Source organism: Penicillium nucicola, assembly GCF_028828085.1.
Source record: "Penicillium nucicola strain IBT 29836 chromosome Unknown utg000003l, whole genome shotgun sequence".
Lineage (NCBI taxonomy): Eukaryota > Fungi > Ascomycota > Eurotiomycetes > Eurotiales > Aspergillaceae > Penicillium > Penicillium nucicola.
The window spans coordinates 561,868-587,081 of NW_026643127.1; the positions used below are offsets into that span (position 1 = coordinate 561,868).

The 25,214-nt window shown below is 48.9% G+C and overlaps 6 protein-coding genes across 6 annotated transcripts; 3 read left to right on the plus strand and 3 right to left on the minus strand.

Annotated features, from left to right (window-relative positions):
- Positions 1-3,592: 3,592 nt before the first annotated feature.
- N7511_003800 (uncharacterized protein) lies at positions 3,593-4,283 on the plus strand (the record flags this gene model as incomplete). Its single annotated transcript, XM_057126225.1, has 2 exons — positions 3,593-3,662; positions 3,739-4,283. 2 exons carry the CDS (start codon positions 3,593-3,595, stop codon positions 4,281-4,283), a joined length of 615 nt encoding a protein of 204 aa, XP_056985115.1.
- A 3,431-nt stretch (positions 4,284-7,714) lies between these two features.
- On the plus strand, positions 7,715-8,063 carry N7511_003801 (uncharacterized protein; the record flags this gene model as incomplete). The annotated part of the gene is made up of 3 exons (XM_057126226.1): positions 7,715-7,807; positions 7,893-7,970; positions 8,046-8,063. 3 exons carry the CDS (start codon positions 7,715-7,717, stop codon positions 8,061-8,063), a joined length of 189 nt encoding a protein of 62 aa, XP_056985116.1.
- A 1,071-nt stretch (positions 8,064-9,134) lies between these two features.
- Positions 9,135-10,901, minus strand: btgE (putative cell wall glucanase (Scw11); the record flags this gene model as incomplete). The annotated part of the gene is made up of 1 exon (XM_057126227.1): positions 9,135-10,901. One exon carries the CDS (start codon positions 10,899-10,901, stop codon positions 9,135-9,137), a length of 1,767 nt encoding a protein of 588 aa, XP_056985117.1.
- Positions 10,902-15,490: 4,589 nt separating this feature from the next.
- On the plus strand, positions 15,491-15,858 carry N7511_003803 (uncharacterized protein; the record flags this gene model as incomplete). Its single annotated transcript, XM_057126228.1, has 3 exons — positions 15,491-15,589; positions 15,646-15,773; positions 15,837-15,858. 3 exons carry the CDS (start codon positions 15,491-15,493, stop codon positions 15,856-15,858), a joined length of 249 nt encoding a protein of 82 aa, XP_056985118.1.
- Positions 15,859-16,593: 735 nt separating this feature from the next.
- Positions 16,594-18,276, minus strand: coaT (acetyl-CoA hydrolase ACH1; the record flags this gene model as incomplete). The annotated part of the gene is made up of 3 exons (XM_057126229.1): positions 16,594-17,787; positions 17,844-18,084; positions 18,134-18,276. 3 exons carry the CDS (start codon positions 18,274-18,276, stop codon positions 16,594-16,596), a joined length of 1,578 nt encoding a protein of 525 aa, XP_056985119.1.
- A 1,604-nt stretch (positions 18,277-19,880) lies between these two features.
- N7511_003805 (transcriptional regulator SIN3) lies at positions 19,881-25,080 on the minus strand (the record flags this gene model as incomplete). Its single annotated transcript, XM_057126230.1, has 4 exons — positions 19,881-22,826; positions 22,882-24,758; positions 24,853-24,917; positions 24,980-25,080. The coding sequence occupies 4 exons, from the start codon at positions 25,078-25,080 to the stop codon at positions 19,881-19,883; spliced, it is 4,989 nt and encodes a 1,662-aa protein (XP_056985120.1).
- Between the last annotated feature and the right edge of the window lie 134 nt (positions 25,081-25,214).

Genomic DNA, 25,214 nt, shown 5'->3' on the forward strand with positions numbered 1-25,214 from the left:
TCATTCTGTTATCTGTGATTCTACGGCCTGTCATGAAAGTTTGATTTCCAAGCTTAAAAGTCGGGTTATTGAAGTGGAACTCCCGCTCACGGCTCGTCCCTTATAACGTCTTGACAGGTTTGACAGGTTTGACATGGAAATCCGCTTCGCTCTCGCTCTGGATTGTGGGTTAATCAAGTGGATATAGACTATGTCCAAGGCATACTCCATTTTTGACTTAGTGTCCGGGCGTTTTTGTGTTCCTTGATTTCCCCTGCAATCCATTGGCTGGGGAAGACTCCGTGCAGAAACATCGCTAACAGGAGATTGTCTCGGTCTTTTTTCTTCATTTCATCCGGGTGACAATTCAGATGGTACGTGACACTGGGACTTTACTCAATGTAGATATAGTAGTTCGGTACCTATGATCGAAGCCCGTTGAGCGAGGTGTTACCATTGGCACTAAGAAAAATCTAGAAAACAGCAAATCGCATTGCGACTCACACTAGCTATGAGGATTTGCGCCCTCTTTGTGCCGCTGATCTTAGCCTCCACATTTATGCGCATATCATTCGGAAGCAAAGGTGGTCTTGTATTTTTGTGATCATGATAGATGAAGGGCATTTGTGTAGTTTATGCTATGCAGAAAAATATGATTCCTTTCACCAAAGGACCGACGGACCCCGTGAAAAAGCACATAGAACAAACTTAAATGCACACTAGCAATAGCGCCACGAGCAGAGCAGCAACAAAATTTAAAAACGGCAAAATAAAAAACATACAACAGTAAGGATTCGCTAGTGGTCACCCACCTAACTACTAACTTACCGGCGTGTGGCTTAAGTACGGCTGAGCGGACGGGAAGCCCTGTTCTCCACACCCTGTGGTCGTATGTACTTAGCTTACTAGCAATATGAAATATATAGAAAGCTTATGGCTGAAAAACAATAGACCTATAATACTGATATTGCTTAGGAATACGACGATGTCAGAATGAGACAGAAGTGGGACAAATATGGGACAGCTTCTTACAGTAGCTCAAACTTTTGGGGCTAGAAAAAGAGAAGGGGATGATAAGTTCAGGGTAGTGCCATTGAAGGACAAGTGAAGGAGGTAGAAGAGGTCAAAAGGGCGAGCTTTTTATGTCGTCGCAATAGAAGGCAAAGCTTACAGGACGAGGTAATGGGGCGCTAAAATAAAAAAAGATGAACTACTCTAATCGAATAATTCATATGTCCGCCGTTTACTTTTCGTATAGTAGGGAATTGCTATAGCCTGAGTGGGCTAGGCGAGGATTGCGGATTTATCGAATTTGTTTAAATGCCAAGGATTGGTCTCACGTTAGAGGTAAAATTGGATGTAGAAATTCCTACTCAAAACGTTAAATGGGACTAAGTTACTAGTGGCATCAAATTGGGGGTTGTTCTTCACCTAGAGAGATTACTTCGCGCGGTCGATTCGAGATATCAAGGCCACCTTATCGATTATTCCATTGATCTCACCCCCGGAGCAAAGTCAGTCAAAGGAAATCTGCCTGGGTATAATCAGAACGAGCGAAAGTTTTTCGCGCAAGCTTTCCCGGACATGGAGGCAGGGATTATCGTGAACATGCCGGCCCACGTGGTTATCGAACCATGTTCATGGATAAAAAGATGACACATCCGAACGTTGAAGCAGAAGAGTCTGATTTCAGAGTGAGTGATGAATTCTGGCCAAGGAAGTGAGGGTCCCTTGGTAGATTCTCTCGAGATCTCAAATAATTTTCATCCACTGACAGACTCAGTTCCTTTCTTCTGAAACAGGATACCGTGTCGAAGGCCTACTTCTCGCTCTGCACAGTCACTTGATATGAACGCGCATATCTTAGCTGTCCGCTCAATCCTCACGATTGGACATTCTCGATTTCCCTAGTTTAGTCTTCTCTTAAAGGCACATTAGACTCATTTGCTACATCAGGCTCTCTCCACCCCGAGCGGCCAAACAACGGGAGACCAGATCACTACCAGTAAATTGTACCACTGCTCGGAACGGATAGGGGAGACGGTCATATTCTTGACTAGTGAAGTCGGGTGGTATGCGTGATACTGGAATAAGATCTCTGTGTGCAGCGGAAGCCTCCTAACCGTTGGACTCAGGCATATTTAGTCCGAGATGACCCTCACGAAAGATGCAGTCAGCAGCTCCCCTACTTCAATTAAATTTTATGTTGCGCTTATATTTTTAAAACTAACATCTCCTCTGACGATCTATCCAATACTACCTGAACGAAAGTCAGTCAATATTATTGTACAGTAGACTAGGTCTACGTGTATCAGACTCATGGGGGGAAGAGAAGTTGATTGACTCATCTGAACTGTGAGCTCCGTTCTAGGCTGGCCTAGCTCTTTCACAATCGAAAGAAAGATTCCCAAAAAGATATTAGAAAAAATTAAAAGAACAAACAATCAATTCCATGGCAGCCGACTTCCTGATCTTTGCCTTCAATCCACGTCATCAACGATATATTGCCCTGTACACAAGTTCATCAAACCCACCATCAAAGAGGATGTTGATGGTTTCTTCCGCCTGCTACAATCAGCTCAGAAAGTTTACAAGGGATCCCGACTGGTGTGAATGTTGTATGCTGTCCGGCCGAGATCGTTCTAAGAAATGATCATGCTTTCACAGCTGCTCCTCAAGACTTCTTGCAACACAAAGCAAGTTTCAGCACGTTCACAGATGGCTTTCTGCGTTTCTTGCCATTCTTTTTCTTTGCAGGCCTTCTAGGTTTAGCAGTAGACGTTCTTTATAGTGGACGTTATCTTTTACTAATTTTGGCTAGTTTTATAATCCTTTTATATCTCTCAATTTAGTATAATATCAGTATAAAACAGAATTTAACGACTTCCGTTTCGATTGTGTCTTACCTTGGGGCAACAAACCTTCCAAGTGGCCATATGCAATCACGCATGAGTTTTCATTCAAGTTCGTCCTAAAAGTTGAGTTCACAAAGGACGCAGCAGGACAAAAGGAACAAATCATTAGACTAAACCAGGATGCTTTCCATGGCATTAATGTGTGATCCGATGCCATGGTATTCACTGAACGCTACAAGAAAAGCAGCACCAAATAGCAATCTTTCCGTACGCTATATGACCTTACCCCGGACAATTTAAATGATCGCTGTATTGACGAAAATTACTTTGATCATGTTCATTGCTAATATGTTCTAGACTGAGTGAAGGGTAAGCAGATCCCTAAGCAAATTTCATTACTCAGGCAGCATCTGAAAATAATGGACCAAACCAGATAACGAGTTCGATGAGAGGGTATGAATTTCTTAGATAAAATTTGAAATGGCTTCATGGTTGGCCATCTTCAGCGCCACATTCAGACTTCCTTAGCGTTGTGGTTTCGTTTCAAGGACAATAATTAACAGCTCCCACATCGCCGCTCCACTCGAAATGCACCATATCGACAATCTGCCTCAGTGTTGTCGGTTCCAACAAGCTCCGAGCGGCATCAGCAAGCCACGATAGATGCAACTCCGGTGACTGTCGACAGACATCATAACTCTTATCCATCTCAATCCTCTTCTTTCGTACACTGGGACCATCAACACCAAGTGTGCCATATGGTCGCAACGCCTGGATCAACCGCTCATACCGCGAATCATCCGCAACAGAAGTATACTCGCAACAACCGTACTTCTGAACAGGGCTCACCCCCTCCAGTAACTCATAAATCTTGTGATGAGATGACATGAGCGCCCAATTACAGAAGCCCATCACAAGCAAAGCCCCAACCTCAGTCTCCTCCACAACATCAGCAACAACATCCAAACACTCCCCAATCGATCGATCAAGATAGCGACAAAGATTCCCCCGCAATCCCCTCAAAATAACATTCTCTCGCTGTTTGCGCATAGTGTCACCCCGGATGTCCACAAAATCACTGATAAAAACAATCGCCTCCACGATGCGCCCATACTGACCCTCATCAACTTCCATTCCGGTCCCAATGGAAGCAGCCATCACCCCATGGAAAGCAGCACTATCAATATGCCGATGGACCTGCAGTCCTGTCATGCGACTCCCATAAGTACCTTCAGGAAGTCGACCCCGACTATGGTCCTTATAATACCCGAGAACTCGACACTGAAGAATATAAGCGGCGAGGTTGTCGAACTGCCAGTCGCCGACCCTCCCAGCCAGATTGCAGACTTTCAAAAAGGCCACTGCAGCTGCGCCGACTTGCTGAAGCAATTTGAGACCCTTTGCATCGGCTGCTTCACAGTAATCACCGATCAGAATGTCGTTGCATGAATCCGCGATTGCGCGTGCGAGACCTTCATCACAGAGACTCGCTCCGCAAGCGATAACGCCAAAGTGTTTTGCATCAGTGCAGATTTTGAGTTGTTCCGCAGTCTGGTATATCTGGTTCGTGATTCGGGGATCGCTATCGACAGATGGGTTTGGGCGGCGATCCGGAGCTCTGATCTTCGGGATGTGCGATGAGGCCGGTAGGCCCTGGCAGGTTATTGACTCTGGTTGAAGGTCTGTATTGGAGTTAACAAGTTCGTCGACGGCGAGGCGGAGTTTCGATGGTGTGAATAGGCCGGTGCTGTGCCATTCGTCTTTGCGGGATATGACTTTTTCCATTATTTGTTGCATGGTTGAGAGGGCGCTGCATGTTGATCCTGCTTGCTTGATTGGACTCGTGGTTTCGCATTTGCAGTTGACTTGCGGGTTGTATGATTCTGAGAGCAGGTTGGTCTCGTTGCAGGATGGTGGGCTGGGGCCTCCGAGACACAGATTTCCGTTTTTGACATGTTGCTGCACTGAGTAGATGGCATCTACCAGGCGAGAATGGATTATCAGTTGGTGCAGATTCTCCTCGTCGAATAGAGAAGCTATCTCGTCCAGGCAAATAATCTCTTGGGTCGGCTTGTAGTGGCCATTCGAGATATAACACCACGCATCAACCCAAGCAAGATAAACCTGCAAAAGGGTAGGCTGTAGAGAAGGTAGGGCTTTGGTGATCATGGTAGCAGAGTATATGGAAGAATTGTGGAATGAAACGATAGATACACGACAATCTACTTTGGTAAAGACCACTCTTATAGAAATACCCATCCGATAGTCTTAGACCAGCTTGGGTTCGAAAAATGGGACGATTGTCGCGATTGCAATGTTCTTCAGCTCCACATGCTTCACATACAGACATTTATCCCGATACGCCACATACTTCACATAAAGACATTTATACCGGTTCGCCACACTCAAAATGCTTGCGGTGATAACGCCAAAAAGCGCTCCGCCAATAGTAACCGGACAAGCATGCATACCAGGCTGTCTAGTACCATCGGCGGTAAAATCTTATCAATTTTGTTAATGTCTCGACAAAATTTTATCACGATGATTTTGTTCTAGCCAGTGAAGCTCAGACCTCTCGCGATAGTTCTGTGCTGAAGTCTAATAGTTGTGAGCAAATTGTCGACGCTTTCTTGTTGAATATCGCTGTCCCCGATATCTGTGGCTAGCTGAGTTCTGGATGTTTGCGAGCTAGGATGTTGGCGCGCTCGCCGTGGCTATGCTAAATTCCTCAGCATTTTTGGCGCAATATCTCCTGCTCGACGATACTCGAATCAGGAAATTCTGATGTGCGTCTTGGGCAAGTGAAACCGATCGGCGGGCCCGAGATCTTGTTTTGGATGGCATATTGTGGAGCTGGCCACGGGGGTCGGCCCTGTTTACGACTAACATATGGGGACCGACGAGTTCAACGCCAAAAATAAAACTTCTGTCGCCAGACATGACTGCCTTTATATCCGTAAACTCTGAACTGCCCTCTGTTCCCCCATCGGGAGATACGGATGTCTAAATCTTGGCTCGCTTGCCAGTCTTTTGCTAACGAAATCTTAGAGTTGAGACTTATGTGGGTTGATATCATCCGAAGACTATGCTAGCTTAAGAGTGCCTCGAGGTATACGTCGATAGGGCCATAAACAGTCTTATCACTGCTACTGGCGAGGCAGCCGTTGGATAGTATGCGACCAAGAGAATCGTTGATAGCGATGCGGCTTTGTCCTCTTTTATCGGCCATTCCACGGAGCCACATATGGCCTGGCAAAAGGTGGAGGAATAGGTCCAAACTCCCTTCGCAAGAATCTCTTTATCTGCTAAAGCAGTAGCGCTAAGCATAAAAGTGCCTCAGGCTTGTCTGGCTATTCTAAAGGCATTTCTATCCAGTGGATCAGTGCAGAACTGATGCACTATCCCACGTTTCTCCTTTAGAGAAGAGGGTCAGGCTGAACATTACCTGCAGGAGGCTTATCAATACGGTCCACGGCGCTGACCAAATGTTGGAGAATCAATTTATTGGCCCATTTGACCTGCGTTGTAAAAGTATTGAACAGTTGAGGCAGATTTTTTTCACGGAAATCTCCAGTATTTTGTATTATAGATAGCGAAGTTAATAACAGAGTGCAACTAAATCGGTAGTAAAATGTCACGAGCACTCTAGGGCACTGCCTGACTGAGATTGTGACAGCCCAATGGTGGCCTGACATTATAGGTGTCAAGATGGCCACCTCGCAATCCGGAGGCGTCAGGCTTTAATCGTTTCCAGCATCGAATTACTTATAAGTAATGTAGAATTGATACTGTTATCGATCTTTTGGCTACCGTGAGCCCAGCCCACTCCCAGCTTGTCGCCTCCATCTCCACGGCCCCAACCCCTAGCTCTCAGGATCCACCTCCCAGAACATCACTTCCACTCTGGGCAGCCCACGCAAGCTTGGTTTGTCACTGCAAAGCACCACCCTCGACTGGCCGTGCGTCCCTTGCAAGATCCAATGCCAAGGGCTTGGTATACAGTACTGGCCGCGTTGCGGTTCTAGTCCCATGTACTTGACCGCGGTTGGGTAACCTGTCTTTTACTGAATGTCAGCCCTTGGATGTTAATATCATATACCCCAATTGTATCAAGAAATCAGAAAGAAAGTGTTCATTCGATCAGTACATGACGTCGCAGGAAGTCAATGAGTGGATTGTCGACATTTAATAATCCGCCACAGTCTCCACCGTGATAAGTTAGGGCAATCGTCAACAATGCCCTCGAGTACCAACGTTAACTACTGCTACACTTACAGGCCTCTCTGGACCACTATACTCAAACAAGCAACCCCAGTCAACAGCATACTGCAACCTCGTATCCTTATCCAGCCCCGCCATAGGGCAAGCAGCACCTTGGCAAGCCCCAGCCCTCCCAGTACTGTAATCCGCCGATCCCCATACTACCCCTGTAGATCCTCCAGCCCAGTTTCAGTTTCAGACGCAGTGATGTAGACTCTCGCCCCAATGCATGGCCTGTGTCATTTCATTCTCCACTGTTCGCAAAGCTATAAGACCAGAATAGATCCTACATGACATGCGGCGCACCTTTGACAGATTCGATCTACTGTAACACTCAACAGCCATCACCTCGACCATCATCTACTCTACTCTACTCACACAACCCATTGACACTACAGTATCGATCAAGGTTCGTACCTCCCACACCGATTCTTGGCCCTTACATGGATCCAAAACTGCACATGCATATATGCCGTTCACGGCTGTCCTGCAATGTATTTCTATTTTTATATCGTTGTCGACTCGGTCGCTGATTCCCACTTTCAATTCCCAGATTACCTCCAACGTCCGTTTTCTCCTTTCACCTTCCATCTCAGATCACCGAATCAAATCAAGCCACAATGCGCGCTTCCATTGTGATTCTCGGTTTCCTTGCTGCTCTCACTGTTGCGCTTCCCGAGGCGATGCCCAAGGCTCTGACAGCGTGTCAATCTGTGAGTTTGTGCCTGTCCTGTCATCGAGGGACATAAGGGGAGACGAATATTCTACGTACAATTGCTGACTCTGGACGTTCTGTAGGAAACCATGTCTTGTACCGCTGACAACTGCGGTGTCGAGGGTTGTTGTTGTGAGGGACTGACCTGTTCTTCAAATGGGGTGAGTAGCTTATCTGCATTTCTTTCTTGTTCTTTTCTTTTTTCTGAATCATGGCTAATCGGTTTGGTTTGATAGACTTGCGCCCAGCTGTAAAAGGCTCAATGTCCGATATAACTGCGACGGGGTTATTCAATGCTCGTTATGATGATACCCTCACTTTGGCTGGCTGATGTGCATATCCTGTCGTTGGATGCATGTTTTGGTTTCTTTTTGTATTTAGCTATGGGTTAATGGTATATATTTCTTGATGTGGATTGCCTGCTACTTGTAAGAAAGGTCTGCTGTGGTAGAGTGATATTTCATTACACGTTTGATGCGCGTCTTTGTTAGATGGAGAATAACTGGACGTCTGGTGCTTGCTTGCTCGAGATAACTGAGGGCGGTTTAATGATAAGAAGAGAATGTGAACGAGTATGATTTCCAGTTCGTTGTTGTTGGGACGGGTCTGTGTGTCATGGATCATGTCTAGGCTTCACAAAACTGCGAAAGATGAGATGAAACACGAACTAGAAGCAGAATATCAAGATTGGAGCGTAGAAGACGATGCAAGTGACAAGCTTAGACAGAAACCCTTAGGAAGCTGAAATGATGACGAAGAGACGATGAGCAGATCCAGTCCGAGCTGTAACTTAGAAAGGAGTCCTAGGGTGTCGAGGCCATCGCACCTTCCCCATGGGGACTCCACACATCTGAATAGCATCGAGTCCTGGATATCAGGGATGGGCCGCAATGCTGTATCAACTTGTACTTTTACCTTGTTATCATTAAGAGTGGGATTTGCGGTATTTGAGGTATCAAACGATTTGAGTGTTCGTGTCGAACGGCAGTCTACGGAGAGGAACTACACTACAGTGCTACTCAATTACTTGTTCAACTCGTAAGAAGGCATCAATAACAATATACACACTAAAAGCATAAGGACAAAGAAACAGGGTCGGCGCAACCAGGTCAGTAGACAACGTCAAATAAAAGGAGTATCTACCAAAAACAGGACAAAGTTTAAAAATAGAAACCAAGAAATGAAAATGGCCAGCCATAATCGTTAGACTATAGACAAGACCAAAAAGAGTAAAGGTTGAAACTCCTTATCCTCCTGTACAAGTTTTGCAGAAAAGAAAATAGAAATAAAAGCAATGTAACAGATCAAACCATCAGACGTGGCGCTTAGAAGACATCAGCGCAACCCCAGTGCTGCTCAACATCGAAGTCACCGGGGGACTTCCAGAGGTCGTTGGCGTAGGAGAAGAAGATGGACTTGGAGCCGGCGGCCTTGGCGATAGCCTTGACAGCGGTAGCCTGCTCAGCGGTACCGGGGACGGCGGCGCCGTTGGCCTCACCAGCGTTGGGCCAGCCGGTCTCGAGGTTGACAACGTCCTTGCCAGAGCAAATAGCCTCGAGAATCTTAAACTCAGAGACAACGAACTCACCGGCCTTCTCGGGGGTGACCTCAGCGTTGAAGAAGGGGTGGATGTTGGCACCAACGATGTCGACGGGGGAGCAGAGAGCGGAGGCTCCGTACTGCTGCCAGACGTTGATGGGCTCGGTGGTGGTGATCTGGCCGGTGTAACCGGCGGCCTTGAAGGTAGACTTGGCGGAGGCGATGAAGGAAGCGAGGCTGCTGGCGTCGCAGTATCCGCTCTGGATAGCCTCGTTACCGACAACGATCAGCTCAACCATGGACCACTCGGCCCACTTGGCAATAGCATCGACCTGCTCCTGGGCACCGGAGGTACCAGTGGAGTCAATGTAGACACCGACAATCATGTTGAGGCCGAGCTCCTTGCAGGCATCACCGATGAACTCGAGACCGCTGCAGTCGCTAGAGTAGACACGGACGAGGTTGAAGCCCTTCTGCTTGATGACAGTGATGTCCGAGAGAACCTCCTGCTTGGTCTTGCAGTTGCCGCTCGAGGTGTAGGGAGAGTACGTCATACCGTACTGGCCCTCACCGGTGAGACCGGTGCTGGAAGAGGGGGTGCTAGTGGCAACAGCGCTGGAGGTGGAGGTAGACTCAACGGGAGCAGCGGTGGTGGTAGCGGCAGCAGTGGTGGGAGCAACAGTGGTAGGAGCAGCAGTAGGGGTGACGGCAGCGGGAGCAGTGGTCGAGGCCAGAGTAGTGGCGAAGGGGCACACGTAGGTGTAGTCGGTGCGGGTCACGGTCACGGTGGTCTCGGGCTGGGTGTAGGTGCCGGGGGTGATGGTCTGGGGGGTGGGGTAGACCAGGACAGTGCTGGTGGGCACAGTGGTGGTGGTAGGGGGCACAACAGTGTAAGTACCAGCGGCGGGGCAGACGTAGGTGGTGGTCTCAATGACGCTGGTCACGGTGGTGCCGCTGGGCTTGACGGTAGCGTAAGGGCACACAACGGTGGTAGCGGTCTCGACAACGGTGGTAACACCGCCGTAGGTGTGGGTACCGCTGGGGACCTCAGTGGAGGTGGCACCACAGACAGTGGTGCTGTCGGTCACGGTAATGGTGGTGGCCGGGATGGTGTAGGTTCCAGTGGAGGGGAAAGTGCTAACACCGGGGGTGGGCAGAACCGGGACGGCGCTGCTGCTGGCGGGGCTGGTCGAAACGGCGGCCACGGAGGAGGTGGAGGGAGACACAGTCACAGTCAGGGTGCTGGTGCTGGTGGAGTGCAGAGTGCTGGTGAGAGTGCTGGTCGACTCCGGGACGGGGGTGGAAGTCGAGGAGGAGGTAGGCTGAGCACTGGAGATGGGGACCAGGGTAGGCTCGCCGTAGTAGGTGATGACCTTGGTGGTGCAGCCACAGGTCTCATCCTCCAGAGCAGCAGAGGGGGTTGAGGTGACGCTGGAAGCCCAGGCGCTGGACGAAGCCTCACGACGCTGGTGGAAAGCATCATGGCGACGGTGAACACCGTCAGCCATGGCAGAGCCCACCATGGCGGCGGCGGCGAAGATAGCTCCCTTCATGTTGGAGATTCAATGCCCACACAAAAAGAATGAATGCCCGCTGAACGAGTGAAGCGGTGGTCAGTGATATCAAAGAACGTGGGTAGCAAAATGAAAAGAAGATGAGGGGGCAAGGGCCTTTTGATGGAGAAAAGGCGGTTAGGGGGGGGAGAAGAAAGAAAAGGGGAGAAAAGACATAAAAAAGGCCGGGATTCGAGAGTGTAAATTACCCCTGGGGGGTTCTAGATGTGTTTTCAGGGACGAACGGTCTCTGATTGGTGTTTGGCTGCAGACCCAATCGTTTGTTGCTTTTGGTTGGCCCGCACGGGTCGGGCAGAGTGGATTTGCAGTTGTGTTTCGTATTTTTACTGTACGAATATCTGTGGGATGCATACTATTCCGATTGCGCCCAACGGTCATTTCCCTCTGCGTTGTTTCCTGATACCTACAGTACTTGACTCTTGTCTACCTGAACTGTCCTCGGGACTATCATTACTACGGTATCATTACTATGCTATAATTACAATTGCTGTTCTATCCGCACGGATCATCACTGGTCTTACATCCAAAATAGCCTTGTCTCACAGCCCCCTTACGGCTGCGAGGGCCATCCCCCAGATACTCCTGACTTCTTTCAAGCCACCATTACACGGGTCTCTGTCAGACATATGTAAGGTACCCCGTTGTGGCTGCATGGCCACTGCATGCAGGTGCCCTCGAGCCCTAGAAGGTTCGGTTGTTCATTTCCCTAAGATGAGTATGTCTCTCACTCTGTGGAGCTGAGTTCCCACAGTCTCAGTGTGCAGAGTTGGATCCAAAAACAAACCGAAAACAGGAAATCTCCTCCCACGCCATGTGGGGCGGGATATCATAGCGTCCCGGCCATTCCTCATTAGGCATCATCAAAGCCAAAATTGAGAAGATCCTGGCTTGTGATTGGATGTCCATGTATCTTTAATTTCCGCCCTGCCGATCTCATCAAATCCCAATACCGTATTGGCAGTGTATTGCTGTTTGTTGACTCCATAACTATACGGTGTGTACTCCGGACGCCAAGAGCGAAGGTCTCTACTGTGGTTACTCGATCATATTAGTATACCAGATCAATATGCATGCTAGAACGTGATTCATATAATCACCTTCAATCCTCTTCTAAGTTCTGCTCTTACCCTCCCCGCAATGTTCACTATGCGCTGTTTTCGCCCCCTGACGATCAACTCACTCCTACCCATGTACCGTGAACTGCCGATCATCCAACAAGAACTCAGTCCAATGGACCAACAGCCTCAGTTAATTAACTGTAATTCAGGTCAACTCTCCCGGCAACTAGAGACCGACCGCGTGTTCGTCCGAGAACCACCTTCTACTCGGAGCATAGCATCTGCCTAGTGTGTTCGTTACCAGAAAATAAACATTGCAGCCTACGTATGCAATCGAAGCGAGTCCGAGTGTGGGAACCGTACAGCATCCGGGTACTCCGTCGAGTGTCCAAGGTTGGATAGTAGAAGTAGAATAACCATCAGGACCCAACCGCAAGTAGATATAGATTCATACTGTCGCAGTCGTCAATGCTTGCTGATCTCAACTCTGTTCCAGTCTGGATCTCCTGGACTGGCGATCCCCTTTTCTCGGGGTAGATCCCAACAGCAGCCCGGGGCCGAGTGCTCTTTGTGGAGAAGACTACTGACTACAGTAGGACTGTCTATTGGAGCTAGGAAGCGCTGGCTCTCCTGAATCAGGTGGAATGAATGACTAGATATTTTAAGCTCGCTAGTCTGGCGGTTTGATGTGATAGCGCCTTCGTTGGCTTGAATTATTGGTGAGGTTTCTTTGGGACGTGATTGGGGTTGGAATGGAGAACGTAGATGGATTCTGGGTAAGACATTGGCAATATCTTTGAGCGCCGTTGGAGATTGCTCTCCTTTTGGAATATGTACTGTGGTAATATTGGATATATTACAGTACCTGGTAATTTGTCTGTACAGTATAGAGTGGAATTGGGCAGACTCGTGTTTCAAAAACCGCTAGTACGATCAAACCTATCAAACGAAGTGCTGAAGAGAATACGACAATCCAGACCGCCAAAATTGGCTTGGCTTTATCTTGGATGCCAATCGATCAGTAGCGAAGAGTGACAGCGGATCTGGCCCTTCTGGGCGTCTGGAGTGGATGCAGTTGGGTTCTAGTGCAATCTTGACACTGGCTATTTCGAGGTTGTTCAGGGGCTACCGTCCAGGGGTACTGTATAAGCATTCTTTGAATATGGGACATCGTGAAAATCAGCTTCGTCAGATGACCAATACAATGATTGGATATCTTTTAGTTTTCGAAAAATGAGTTCAAGGGTCTCCTGTGGCTTTTTCTTTGATTCATGTAGCTTGTATTTTTGGTATTTTTGGAGTTTCGTTGGCGTTGGCTGTGGCTTTTAAGTTAACGGCTTTGACTGCATATGATCTCTCTGCTTAGTGAATGAGACGTGTCATTAACGTTTTCACATTCCACATCTCAAATATTCTGGGGTGAGATCTGTACCACTCATCCACATGGGAATGTTATCTGTGGAATGAGTGATCGTCGGATCTACATTCTCCTCACTTTACCTTAAATTCTATTTCACCGACACTCGGGTTCCAGTGCAGATGCTGTATACCGTGCAGAGAACGTATCATTCCAGATGAGAACTTTTATTTCCGGTATCACTGTATTTCCCAGTGCAGGCAATATCCCTTGTGCACAGAAGGTGTGTAGGCATTGTCCCTAGTACAGATACTATTTCTACTCTGAATGAGGTACGTAATTGTGTCAACTATATTTCTTGTCCAATATTTTATAGCTTACGACTTATTAGGCTTTGGTCAGCATAATTTTCTAATAGCGTTAGTTATAAATTTATCAATATAGTTGTGCGTAGACTGCAGGAGGATTCTTACTAAGGACTTGTGCCACAGGGCGACACTACTACCCCAACCAGCCATCCTTTGATGCAGTCTGCGTAACTTTTTTGGGTATGAAGTTGAAACAATTTTGTTATCATAGTTATGATTGAGGTGATAATTCTATCCAAGACACACAACATACACAAAAATGAGGCATTTGACTCAAGATCTCATCGCCAGTGGCCAACAAGGTGATCATCATTCCTGATCTCATAATAAATCATTTAATTGAATATCATGAGGTTGGTTGGCTTTCACTCCTCCTATATCATTGGCAGTAGGCGAAGTTTTGTTTTAAAATTGAACATCACATTAAGCCTCAAACCAAGGGATAGAGTGAACGATATATATGTTAGAGACTGGATCAAAATCAGATTTACAACTTCAATCTCCTTGATCTTCTTTCCTCGAACCTATTCGAAATGTGCTAAACTCTATATTGTTTTGTTTTAGTAGGCCTCAAATTATCGAAATGTATTAATGTCATAAGGAATATCATGTAATAGCCTACTGTACCCGGGTGTGACTAGATAAAATAGCCATATAGTCAGGCTCTCCACTTATTCCAGCAATCTTTTATTGGGAATACTGACTAATATAATCTGTAGACACATATATGTGCAAATATAGACCCAATCCTCATTTCTGACATCTAGTAAAAACAAATATTTCTAAATGCCTTCAATTTTTGAAGTCCGCAGCTTTGAAATGATTCCGTCTATTTAGCTGGCCGGCTAGATTAATAGAGAGTATTTAAATATAATGCAGAAGTTATTTTTGAGCGCTAGTTACGACTGTGCTGGGTTCCCGCCTAGAAAGGAGACAGGGGAAGATTATCCGAAATAAGTAACGTACAGCGTGTTTCGAAGGAGGAAATGGTGAAAATGATTTCCATCCTACAGCACACCAAAGCAAGGACAAAAACGAATCTAACCAAATGATATAACCCCGAGACTGAGTCCAAACAACTCAATTCCTAACCATTTTCGCAACGTTATACATCTGCCCATAAAACACGCCACCCGATCATACCACCAACTCATACCACCAACCAAGCCACAAATCAAACGACTCCCAAAACCAACCCTCGGCAACATCCGCGACTACTGTATTCTCCAACCCCAGAAACAGCCACGGCCATCCCCGTAAATGCAAGGCCATAGTTCGTTCCGGCCGACCGCACCATAGACACCCGATCTAAACGTCACCACTCGAAATCTCTACCCAACCACATCCCCAACAGTCATCTGACCTAATCACTTTTTCATGGGACGATAACCAATCAGAGAGATAGAGATCATGCTATTCAATATTTAACATGGGTAAATCCGGTCCGAATGAGCCTATCATAGCGAACAGCAGGCCGAGAAACGGGCAAATCCGAGATCCAGCGTCTCGGAACCGAATTGAGGCTCAGCTTGGAGGTTTGTTTGGTTCGGCCGTGTCAGGCCATTTCTACAGTATGGGGCTCAGTCTCGGATCTTCTGTATAGGATAAGACTTTTCGAGGGTAGATGGCAGGACTGGTATCTATATAAGGGTCTTGTCGTTACACGATGCTCGACTTTCTTCATCACACAAAGATTCCAATTCCATTCAATACTTTGATTATCTATCAAGACTATCAGTGATTGTTACTCAGTCTATACTTCCACCACAACATCACAACATCAACATGTCTACTCCCTCCAAGAACCCTATCACCTCTGAGCACGCCCGTCTTCAAAATGACTTCGGCGCTGACTACTGGGTCCGCTCTGCCCAAGAACATCGCGTACGTTCACCACTCGCATTGCCTTCGCCATTGCATACCAGACTAACATATTACAGCGCGCAACTGCCGGTCGTGGTCTCTTCGCCGGCCTGCAAGATACCAAGCACTACAACGTCGAGTCTGGGTGGGCTAGACGTAAGTCTACAGATTCGCAAACTGGATTCCTTGGCTCGATCTGGGGTCGGTATGTTTCACCTCCCTTCTTTGTACTGACAATTGTTGAATTTGGCTGACTTGTTTGACCCAGGCTTACCGGTACTTCGCCCTGATTGTGCCATGTTTCTTTGACTCTTTGACTTTTCTTTTTTTGCGGTTTTTTGTCGGGTTGCTTTATTGGCATTGGAGTTGGTTTGATTGGAGTTTTATTATCATGTTGGATTTATGTCTGTATATGATTAAACAGTTTCTTTTCTATCTTTCTATATCTGTTTATACTATCTATCTCTTGGAATTATACTTATACTATTCATCTCTTGGTACTTTGGACGCAAGTGCATGGGAGATCATTTCGGCTGGGTTTATTCCTCTGCTCAAGGTCTTCGGTTTCGTCTATATAATCCTGTTGAACGCATTTCAACGTTCTTTCCCTACGTTTACAATGAATCAACTACATGTATAGAGTTGGCCTTGTCTGTACCGCAAAATGTCTAGATTAGAACAAGGGTAGATCGAGAATATACGTATACCCCTTGGCTCTAACACATGATTCAACGGCAAGCGTATACTCTGAGCATTCATACAAAGAAAATTGTTTCCTACACCAACCTAAAATATCCTTGTGTTACACCCCAGAAACATTCATTGGTGGATCTGGAAATGTGCATTGAAGATCACCAAAGCTAAACCCGACTTCGTCTACCACACCAAGAAGAAAGATGAAAAAATAAATAAATGATTTCTCAAAGCGCTAATGATATATACAAAACACCCAACACCAGAACCACGGCCTTGACGGCCATTTTTCAAGAAAATGTATTCAAAAGAAGAGCCTCCCACATTCAACCCTACTCCCAGGAGTCAATCTTCATAGTACCCTTCTCCTGCAAATTCTTATGCATCTTGAAAGCCTCAAACAGCAAATGCGGCTCATGGCCCATACCCTTGCGCAAACACTCGAACTCAGCGCGATCGAGGTAATCGGTAAGAATAGGCTTGTAGTCGGGATGCGAGCACTTATCAATAATGACACGAGCCCGCTCACGCGGCGACAGACCCCGCACATCCGCAAGACCCTGCTCAGTAACGATAACATCCAGATCGTGCTCTGTCTGATCGACGTGCGTAGCGAAGGGCACGATGCAGCTCACACCGGTGGGGTCGACCTTGCTAGCACGGGCACTGGGCGTGTGCATGATACTGTACTTGGAGTTGCGGAGGAAATCGGCGGAGCCGCCGAGGCCGTTCAGCATGCGCGAGCCCATGACGCAGGTGCTGTTGGCGTGGGCGTAGATGTCGACTTCGACGGGGGTGTTCATGCCGATGCAGCCGAGACGGCGGATGATTTCGGGGGAGTTGGAGACTTGCTGGGAGCGGAGGAGGAGCTTGCCGGCGTATTTTTCCCAGTTGTCGTAGAAGCGCTTGAAGCCGTCGGGCGAGAAGCGGATGGAGGTTGCGGTTGCGAAGTCGAGGTTGCCGCTGTCGAAGAGGTCCAGGAAGGAGTCTTGGAGGACTTCGGTCCAGACTTTGAGGTTCTTGAAGTCTGCGCCGCCTTTGCTGAGGCCACCGACGACGGCGTTGGCGATGTTGCCGATGCCGGATTGGATCGGGAGGAGGTTTTGGGGCAGACGGCCGTGGTTGACTTCGTGCTTGAGGAACTCGATGATGTTGGTGGCGATCGCCTGCGAGCTTGCGTCTTCGGGCGCGTTGGGCTGGGTCTGGTCTGGGTAGTTGGACTCCACGATCGCGACGACCTTCTCTGGGTCAACGGGGATGTAAGTGGTACCGATGCGGTCCTCCGGGGCCATAATGAGGTATGGCTTGCGGCCCGGGGGAAGGTCTGAGCCGACGATATCGTGGAGACCCTCGAACGATGGACTGGCAGTGTTGACTTCGATGATGACCTTGTCGGCCATCTGGATCAACTCCGGGGATGCACCCACGGAGGCACCCGGGATGATACCACCATTTTCAGTGATAGCCGACGCCTCAATGACAGCGACGTCGATCTTGTTCTCCGGTTTGTTGAGAGTATAGTAGCCCTGGAGTTAAGGTTAGCCGTCATTTCGGCGGGATCTCCCGAGACTCGAGTACTGACATAGACCAAATCCGAGGGGAACATGCTCAGATGCTTGTCGAAGAACTTAATCTGCCCATTGTTGATTCCCTTGGCGATTTCTTTTCCGACTTGGTGCGGACTCCGCCGTTCAATCATGTTCAGGCGCGCCCAGCGGTTCTCCGTCTCTGCGCCGGAGGAAGCTCCAACGAAGAGGTTATACTTGAGCTGTCCTTCCAATTTGTTCTTCTCAACGTGGTCTGCTAGGGCAGTTGGTACCATCCTGTGTAATGTTAGAAATGATTGAATTGGCTCCGAGCTGTGTCACATACTTGGGGTATCCAACACCAGTGAATCCGGACCAGCCAATGTACGAGCCATTGGGGAAGAGATCAATAAGGTCCTCTGGTTTACAAAGCTTCTTCAAATACGAAGGCCGACGCACACGGCTCTTCAAAAGTGCAGAAGCAGCCATAGTGAATATATGGGGGAGAGTGGAGAGTGGTCTAGAAGTTGAAGAAGAAGAAAGAGGATGGAGGGATAGTTATATGTCTAACCCCGGGCAATCCCCACAAAATCCGGAGTCCCGGAAGAAAGGAGGACCTTTCTCGTTGGTCTTTAGGTAACTTATGGATTCTGGCATCTGGTACAGTATTGTGGCATTCTGGCCCAGTGGAGTATACAATGGACGGACTACAAAGGATATCTCTGATAAAGAGTGTATACCACACCTTTCTCAAAAGTATATAACACAATCATCTCTCTATTTCCCCCTTTACACTCTATGATGCCAATTTCCCAAAACGTCGCACCCGATTCATGCTGACGTCAACCCCGGCATTTCTTCGGTGGTCGGAATTCCTTCGGTCAATCTCGGACATAGCCCTGCCCCCGGACAGCCATCTCAACATAAGCGGAAGAGTAAAATAAAGGAGTTTTTTCGGTGATAAATAAGCGATATCTCATAGTCTAATCATCACAAAAAGCACAGAAAAGAGCCCAGGTTGAGTTTAAAAACCACAACGATGATAAACCCGGCCCGAGTTTCGCCCGTGGCGTCTCGGGCTGGTATCGGTTAGCTGTTCGGCCACACGGAGCTCGCATTTTTATAACCGACAGTACAGTGTCCAGCATGCCAAGATTGATTCAAATTAGGCGAGAGTTATTGGGTCGATCTTGGATCTCCTGATCGACTTCTTTGTGGGGTTAGCTCAATCCTCAAAAAGATGCGCTATCCTTATAAGTTAAGGGTGAATGAGTTATACTGATCGGAACAGCCTTGGAATTATGAATGACAGTAATGGCATGTTTTTTTTTTTAAAAAAAAATCTCATTCGGATGCATAATCTCGTCAGCATGCAAGTATTGTACTGCACTTGTTAAATAGGAGATGATCGTCGTGTCAATAGTGTCCTGCAATACCCTTGTTTGCGTCCAGGATCAGGATATTTGGAGATAAGCAGGGGCTGTTTACGAATAATGTACTGGGACTGGTTAGAAGTGAGCAGTACATCGGTCTACACATCTAGTGCAGGTCGTCTTCTATTTGAACTGACGGTGCTTGACTATCTACTTTATCAGACACGAAGATGTGCTGGAGCATCTTTCTCAGAATAAACTTCCTCCAATTCCCCTCGTTTCTTCCGAATCCCATGTACAGTGCTGTTTGTTGGTCGCATGTCTGTAATAACTGACCTGATGTAGAGATCTCAACTTACCACGCTCTCACAAGGTACCTGGGAGACAATACCCCCCAAATTGATCAGTCTACAAGCAGCAAAATTAAAAATTAAAACAGCCTAGTCATCCAAGCCATTCCATTGACTAAGAAAAAAAAAACAAGTGAAAAGGAAGGTAACAGAGAGGGCAGAAAGAAAGAAAGATACAAATACAACGTATGAGAAAAGCAGACCGTAGTAACATCATCTCGCAATTTCCTCGTAGTAGACGCCGCCCACACAACAAAAGTCAAATAGAAATGCACATCAAGATCAAGCCTCGCAAGGCACAACTAAAACTGCAAAGATACCGAATTTGAAACTGACACTAACCCCCGTCGTTATGTTACACAATTTACGCTTAAGCCTCAGTCTCCGCTAAGGGTTCAGCGGGCTCGACGTCTGTCATTTCCGTGTCGCCTTCTGCTTGGGTCTGCGGTTGGGGAGCTTCGGTGGTAGGAATTGGGGCGGGGCCGGCATCGGATTCGGTGGGAGCCGCACCAGCACTGGGATCAGCCTCGGCGCTGGCACTGCCGTTGGCGTTTGTGTTGGCCTCGGCGGTATCGCCATTTTCATTGCCGTTGCCATTGCCTTCAGACTTCTCGTTCTGCGGGACATCACCCTTGAAGGGAAGCTCGGATCCCGAAGGACCGGGGCTATCAGATAGAGTACCGTTGATCCAAGAGCGGAAGCGTTGGTTGGATTGGTCGACGTTGTCCTTGCTGAGACCGCGAGCCCAGGAGGGGTTATTGATGAACTTCTCGACGAAGCGGTCGTGGCGTTTCTCGCGGATAGCCGATTTCTCCTTTGCGGCCTCGTCGAGCTGGGCCTTGATGGCTTCGGTGTCGGCATCCTTTTCTGGGATGGGTGCGTTGGATCGCCAGAACCAGTCGTAGCTCGGGGGCTGGTACAACATTGTGTAGTTGTTGGCACAGATGCGGATGATGAGACCATCGTGGTGCTGGAGGTTGCGGTAGTATCGGTCGTACTCTTCCTCTTCTTCCAGTTTTGAGGGGAGGTTGCGCTTCATGAAGGGCATGTTCATTTTGGAGAATTGGACGCCCTCTGTTGGGTCGCGCATCGAGTAGGCCGTTACGTAGTACGACCAGCGTTCTTCGGCGGTGAGCTCTTCGTTATCCAGGGTTGCTTCTTCGCTGGTCATTACTTGTACTGTGACGCGGCGATCATCAGGGTGCTGGAGGTGGTCAGTGTTTGCTCTGGTAGATATGGTTGGGTGACTTACGAAGGTAATGCGGTAGATATCACCCTCCTTGACCAGACGCTCAACTTGCTTGCGGTACTGCATTTCTTGGTGATGGGTGGTCTCTTCTTTCTCACGCTCTCTGAAGAACAGGTTGGCAATATCGGAGCTACGGTCCCGAGAATCGCCAGTGAAGATGGACGCCACGAACTTGGCGATGGAAGAGAAGATGCGCTCCAGATTGTACAGTAAGAAACCGCTCTGCATGTAGAAGCGACGAAGAGTCTCCTCCAGGTGAATCTGGTCGATGTCACCCTTGATGACCTCCTCGCACATGCGCACGATCTGCTTGTAAAGGTTGGCCTTAGGGTCGACATCGTAGAAGAAATCGCTAGGGAAACGGTCCATCAAGCACAGATCGTGGGCAGGCTTGGACATAAGACCACGACGGACTTGTTCGCGCGCCTCGCCCTCCTGTTGCTTGATGCGATGGAGACGCGAGTAAAGAATCTCAAAGGTACGCAAAAAGCAAAGAATGTTGAGGTTCGAGTACATGTGGTGCTCCTTCTTCTTGTGCTTCTCATTTAAGGTGTATTCGCGCTCGAGGTTGAAGTTGCCTTGGCCGGGGTGCTCCATCCATCTGAGCTCTGCGACATCAAAGCTTTCCTCGTTCTCAGAAACAGCCGAGGTAGCCCGGACGACAGGTGTCTCGTCGTGGTTGTTCATGCCATCTTCCTTGTTGGGCTTCTCGGTTCCACGGTCTAAGGCCTCACGCAGGAGATCCAGCTTCTGCGTGTTGACCACCTTGCGGCTACCATTTGAGGCATCTTCGTTTGCGTAATCCTCGTCATCCACAATGGCAATGGAGATTTCATCAATGTACTGGTGGAAGACCTCACGGTCAAGGCCGAAGAAGATAGGAATGAAGTCCTTGACAAAGTTGATGAGTCGAGAAGGCTCGGCACCAAAGCCATTAGTGCTGCGGTCAAAGTACAAGAGTAGTAGGAAGACAGTATCCAAGAGGACCTCGGTGTCGTCGAATTTGAACTCGGCCTGGTACTTTGGTGGAGTCCATCCGCCCTTACGAAGGGACTGGGCGTCTTCAAACTTGGTCTGCAGATCTTGCTGAATGTTCTTAGCAACGAACAGCTTCTTGTCAGTCTGCTTGGTGGCAATTGCCTGGTGGTCAAGACTGCGCCAGTATGCACGCTGCATCTGTTCACGCCAGACCTTGTCCCATTCACGCTGGCAGGCCTTCCACTCCTCAAGCTTCTGCTTCAAGCGGTAAAGGACAATTGGGAGAACATGGCATGGACGTTGGAACATGTCTTGGATGACCTTCTCACCACGCTGGCGATCGTAAATCTTCTTGATGACTCGCTGGTAGATAGCCTCGCTTTGACCGCCGAGACCAAGGGGCAGCTTGAATGAAGCACGCTCGACCTCACTCATGTGGAGGAACTGCTGGCAGATGGGTTCAATCAATTGGATAGTACGGACACAGGCTTCGATGTGGTGATCATAGTCGTGGCGGTCTTCTTCAATGCGGTGCAATGCATCTTCGTACTGGTTCTTGCGGTGAGCAACGAATCCAGAATCCTCAGATGCCCAAGTGGGATGCGAAGCCCAGTCATCATTGAGAACGGTAGCACAGAGCGGATCACGGCCAGAGCAAGGCTTCTGGCGTTCACGCTTAGGGAGCAGACGGTAACTCGGTCCCAGAGACCGGCAGTGAGCCAAGTTGACGACGCCTGATTCGGTGTTTGGCTTAGGGTCGATGATCTTGTCTTCGGGCTCCTCGGCACTCATGAAGCGCCGGAACCAACTCATAAGCTCAGCATTAGAACCAATGTAACCCTCAGCCCTCTTAACCAGGACATGGCGATCAAGAAGATCAGTGGTGTACAGGTTGCAGAGTTTCAAGAAGTCACTGAAAACCACCTTGTTGGCGATGAACTTCTTGACACGATCGAAGAAAGCAATTTCTTCTTGGCTTGGGGTCATCGATACTGAAGGAGGGATAGGTTCGGGGAGAGCCGGAATCAAGGTAGGTGAGACATTTGCCATTTCAGAGATAGAGGGTTTCCCATGGTGGTATTTCGTTCTCTGTGATGAAGTTAGTACTAATGACAACGTAGGAGGTAATTCGATGTAAACGTACCTTGCTCATGTTGCCAAACTGTCCATTCTGGCCACCTCTGCCTGACTCTGACAGACGAACGGCTTCGGCGCCAGCAGGTCCAGAAATTGAAGAGCCAACACCACCTCCGGGGCCACCGCGTCGCTTCTTATTCTCCTTGGGGTCTTTGACATTGAATTGACCCAAAGGAGGCATCTTCACGTCGCGATTGGGGGTCTGAGAGGTAAAGCCAGCGGGTTCGCCTCGGAGGTTGCTGAGAGGAGCTTGCTCTTCAGCCTGGCGCTGTGCGGCAACTTGTTTGGCATGCGCGGCGGACTCGGGGAGGAACTGCTTAAAGTCCTCAAGAAGGTCAGGCGCAGTGTTAAACAACTGGGTGACCTGTCCATAGACATCCTGAATGGGCTTGGATTCCCGCTGGTATGTCTGGAGTATTTCAAGGAACTGCTTGTAGATCTCAGGTGCGCTAGAGAAGCGGTTCTTGATCTTGTTCACATAGCTAATGGCATGGTTGAACTCGACAGGGCCACGCTTGTTCAAATCTTGAGCGCCCTGAAGCATGCCAGTTCCGACGCCAGCGAGGTTGTTCATGGGCTGGGTAAGGCTGCTGTTCTGGCCGGCAGCTGAGACTCCTAGGAGCCCAGCTCTACCGAGACCGGCAGATGCTGCTGAAGCAGCGCCCTGAAGCTGAGCCACACCACGGTGATCCTGCTGGTGAGACATGGCTGAAGCAGCTTGTTGCTCCTGCTGGGTCGGGTAGCCGTAGTGGTGGTCCTGATTTGGGCCTTGTCCATCCGGGTACATGCCTGGTCCCATCATTCTTGAGCCAGGAGAATAAGACCCAGACACGGCCTGGTCTTGCTGTGTCTGTTGCCAACCGGGACGGGACTGGTCACGGTAGAAGTCAGATTGACCATGGATGTCACTGGCAGGCCGGGGATTCGTGGTAGTCTCGAAGGGACGTCCAGCACGAGGCATGCTGAGAGTGTTTGTCCCCGATGGAGTGGTCACGCGAATTGCATCAGGGTTATCCTCGGTACCACACTCGATACGGTAGCCCGGAGGCAAGAAAGTGTTGAAACCTTGGATGAGAGCAGGATGACCATTAAACAAGGTGGAAACCCGCTGAATCACGCCGGGCGTGTCAATAGCCTGACTCTTGAAGTCTTTCATGATGTCCAAGAACCGGTTGTAAACATCTGGCTGATCGACGAAGCGGACCTTGACCTGATCAAGATAGCTGAGCGCATCATTTAGGATGGGCTGCTGGCCTTGCGCAAGAGCTGCAACATTTCCAGGTATTTGCTGTCCAGAGGCATTGTATCCCATCATAGGCTGTCCTGGCGGTCCACCAGGGTGCTGCATGTACGACCGAGGTGTGCCTTCACCGTGCTGCATTTGCTGACCAAACAAGCCAGCAGCAGATTGAGGTCCGCCCTGGTGGCCACCCTGTGGTGTTCCACCGAGAGTTGAGAGAAGACCGCCAGGACCGTGAATAGAGTTGGGAACTTTGTTGGCCACAGGCTGGTGGAGAGGAATCGAGCCAGTGTGGCTCTGAACGGGGTGGTGCGGTTGATCGCGGCGATCTAGCTGCCGTTCAATTTGTTCACGGTGCTCTCGATCCCGCTCGCGTTCGCGCTGCTCACGGTGGGCCATCTCTTCTTGGCGTTGGCGCTCCATAATCTCCCGCTCTCGAGAATCGCGCTCGCGGTCGCGGTTGAGCTGAGGAGATGCATGTTGCATAGCCTGGCCGATTCCAGGGAGAGAATGTCCGGTGCTGTGAGAAGGACCGGCGGGGTGCTGTCCGTAGGCTGGGGACTGATGCGGACCTCCGTGAGTCTGGCTGAGTTCTGCCAGGCCGGGGAGAGAGTGACCGCCAGACTGGCCGGGGTGGTAAGGACCTATAGTAGCATCAAAATTAGCTTGAAAGCTTCTCGACCTCGCTGCAGTCCTCGAGAAAGGTATAACGAGCGGGTGGAATGCAGGTGGGCTAACCAGCTGGGGGAGGAAGAACGGGGCCGGAGGATTGCGGCGCCGGACCTTGCTGAGACGGATTCTGACTATTGGATCGAGGTCATCGGTTAGTCTCTGATCAACACTGGGAGTACGGGCCAATGCATACCTGAACGACCCCAGGGGCCGAGGCTGTTGATTCATCTGGTCCATGCCAGGATGCGACGGTGGCCCACCTGAGGAGTGCCAGTTATCGTTTCCAGAATTCATGATCTACGCATGAACCCCAGTGGGTGGGAAGAGGTAGAAAGCGGAGGGAGGGGAGGAAAGTAATCGAGAGCTGGAGCTGTCTCTAGTCGGCAACGCTCAGGTTGCTCTGGGGGTCACAGCATGACCCGATCACT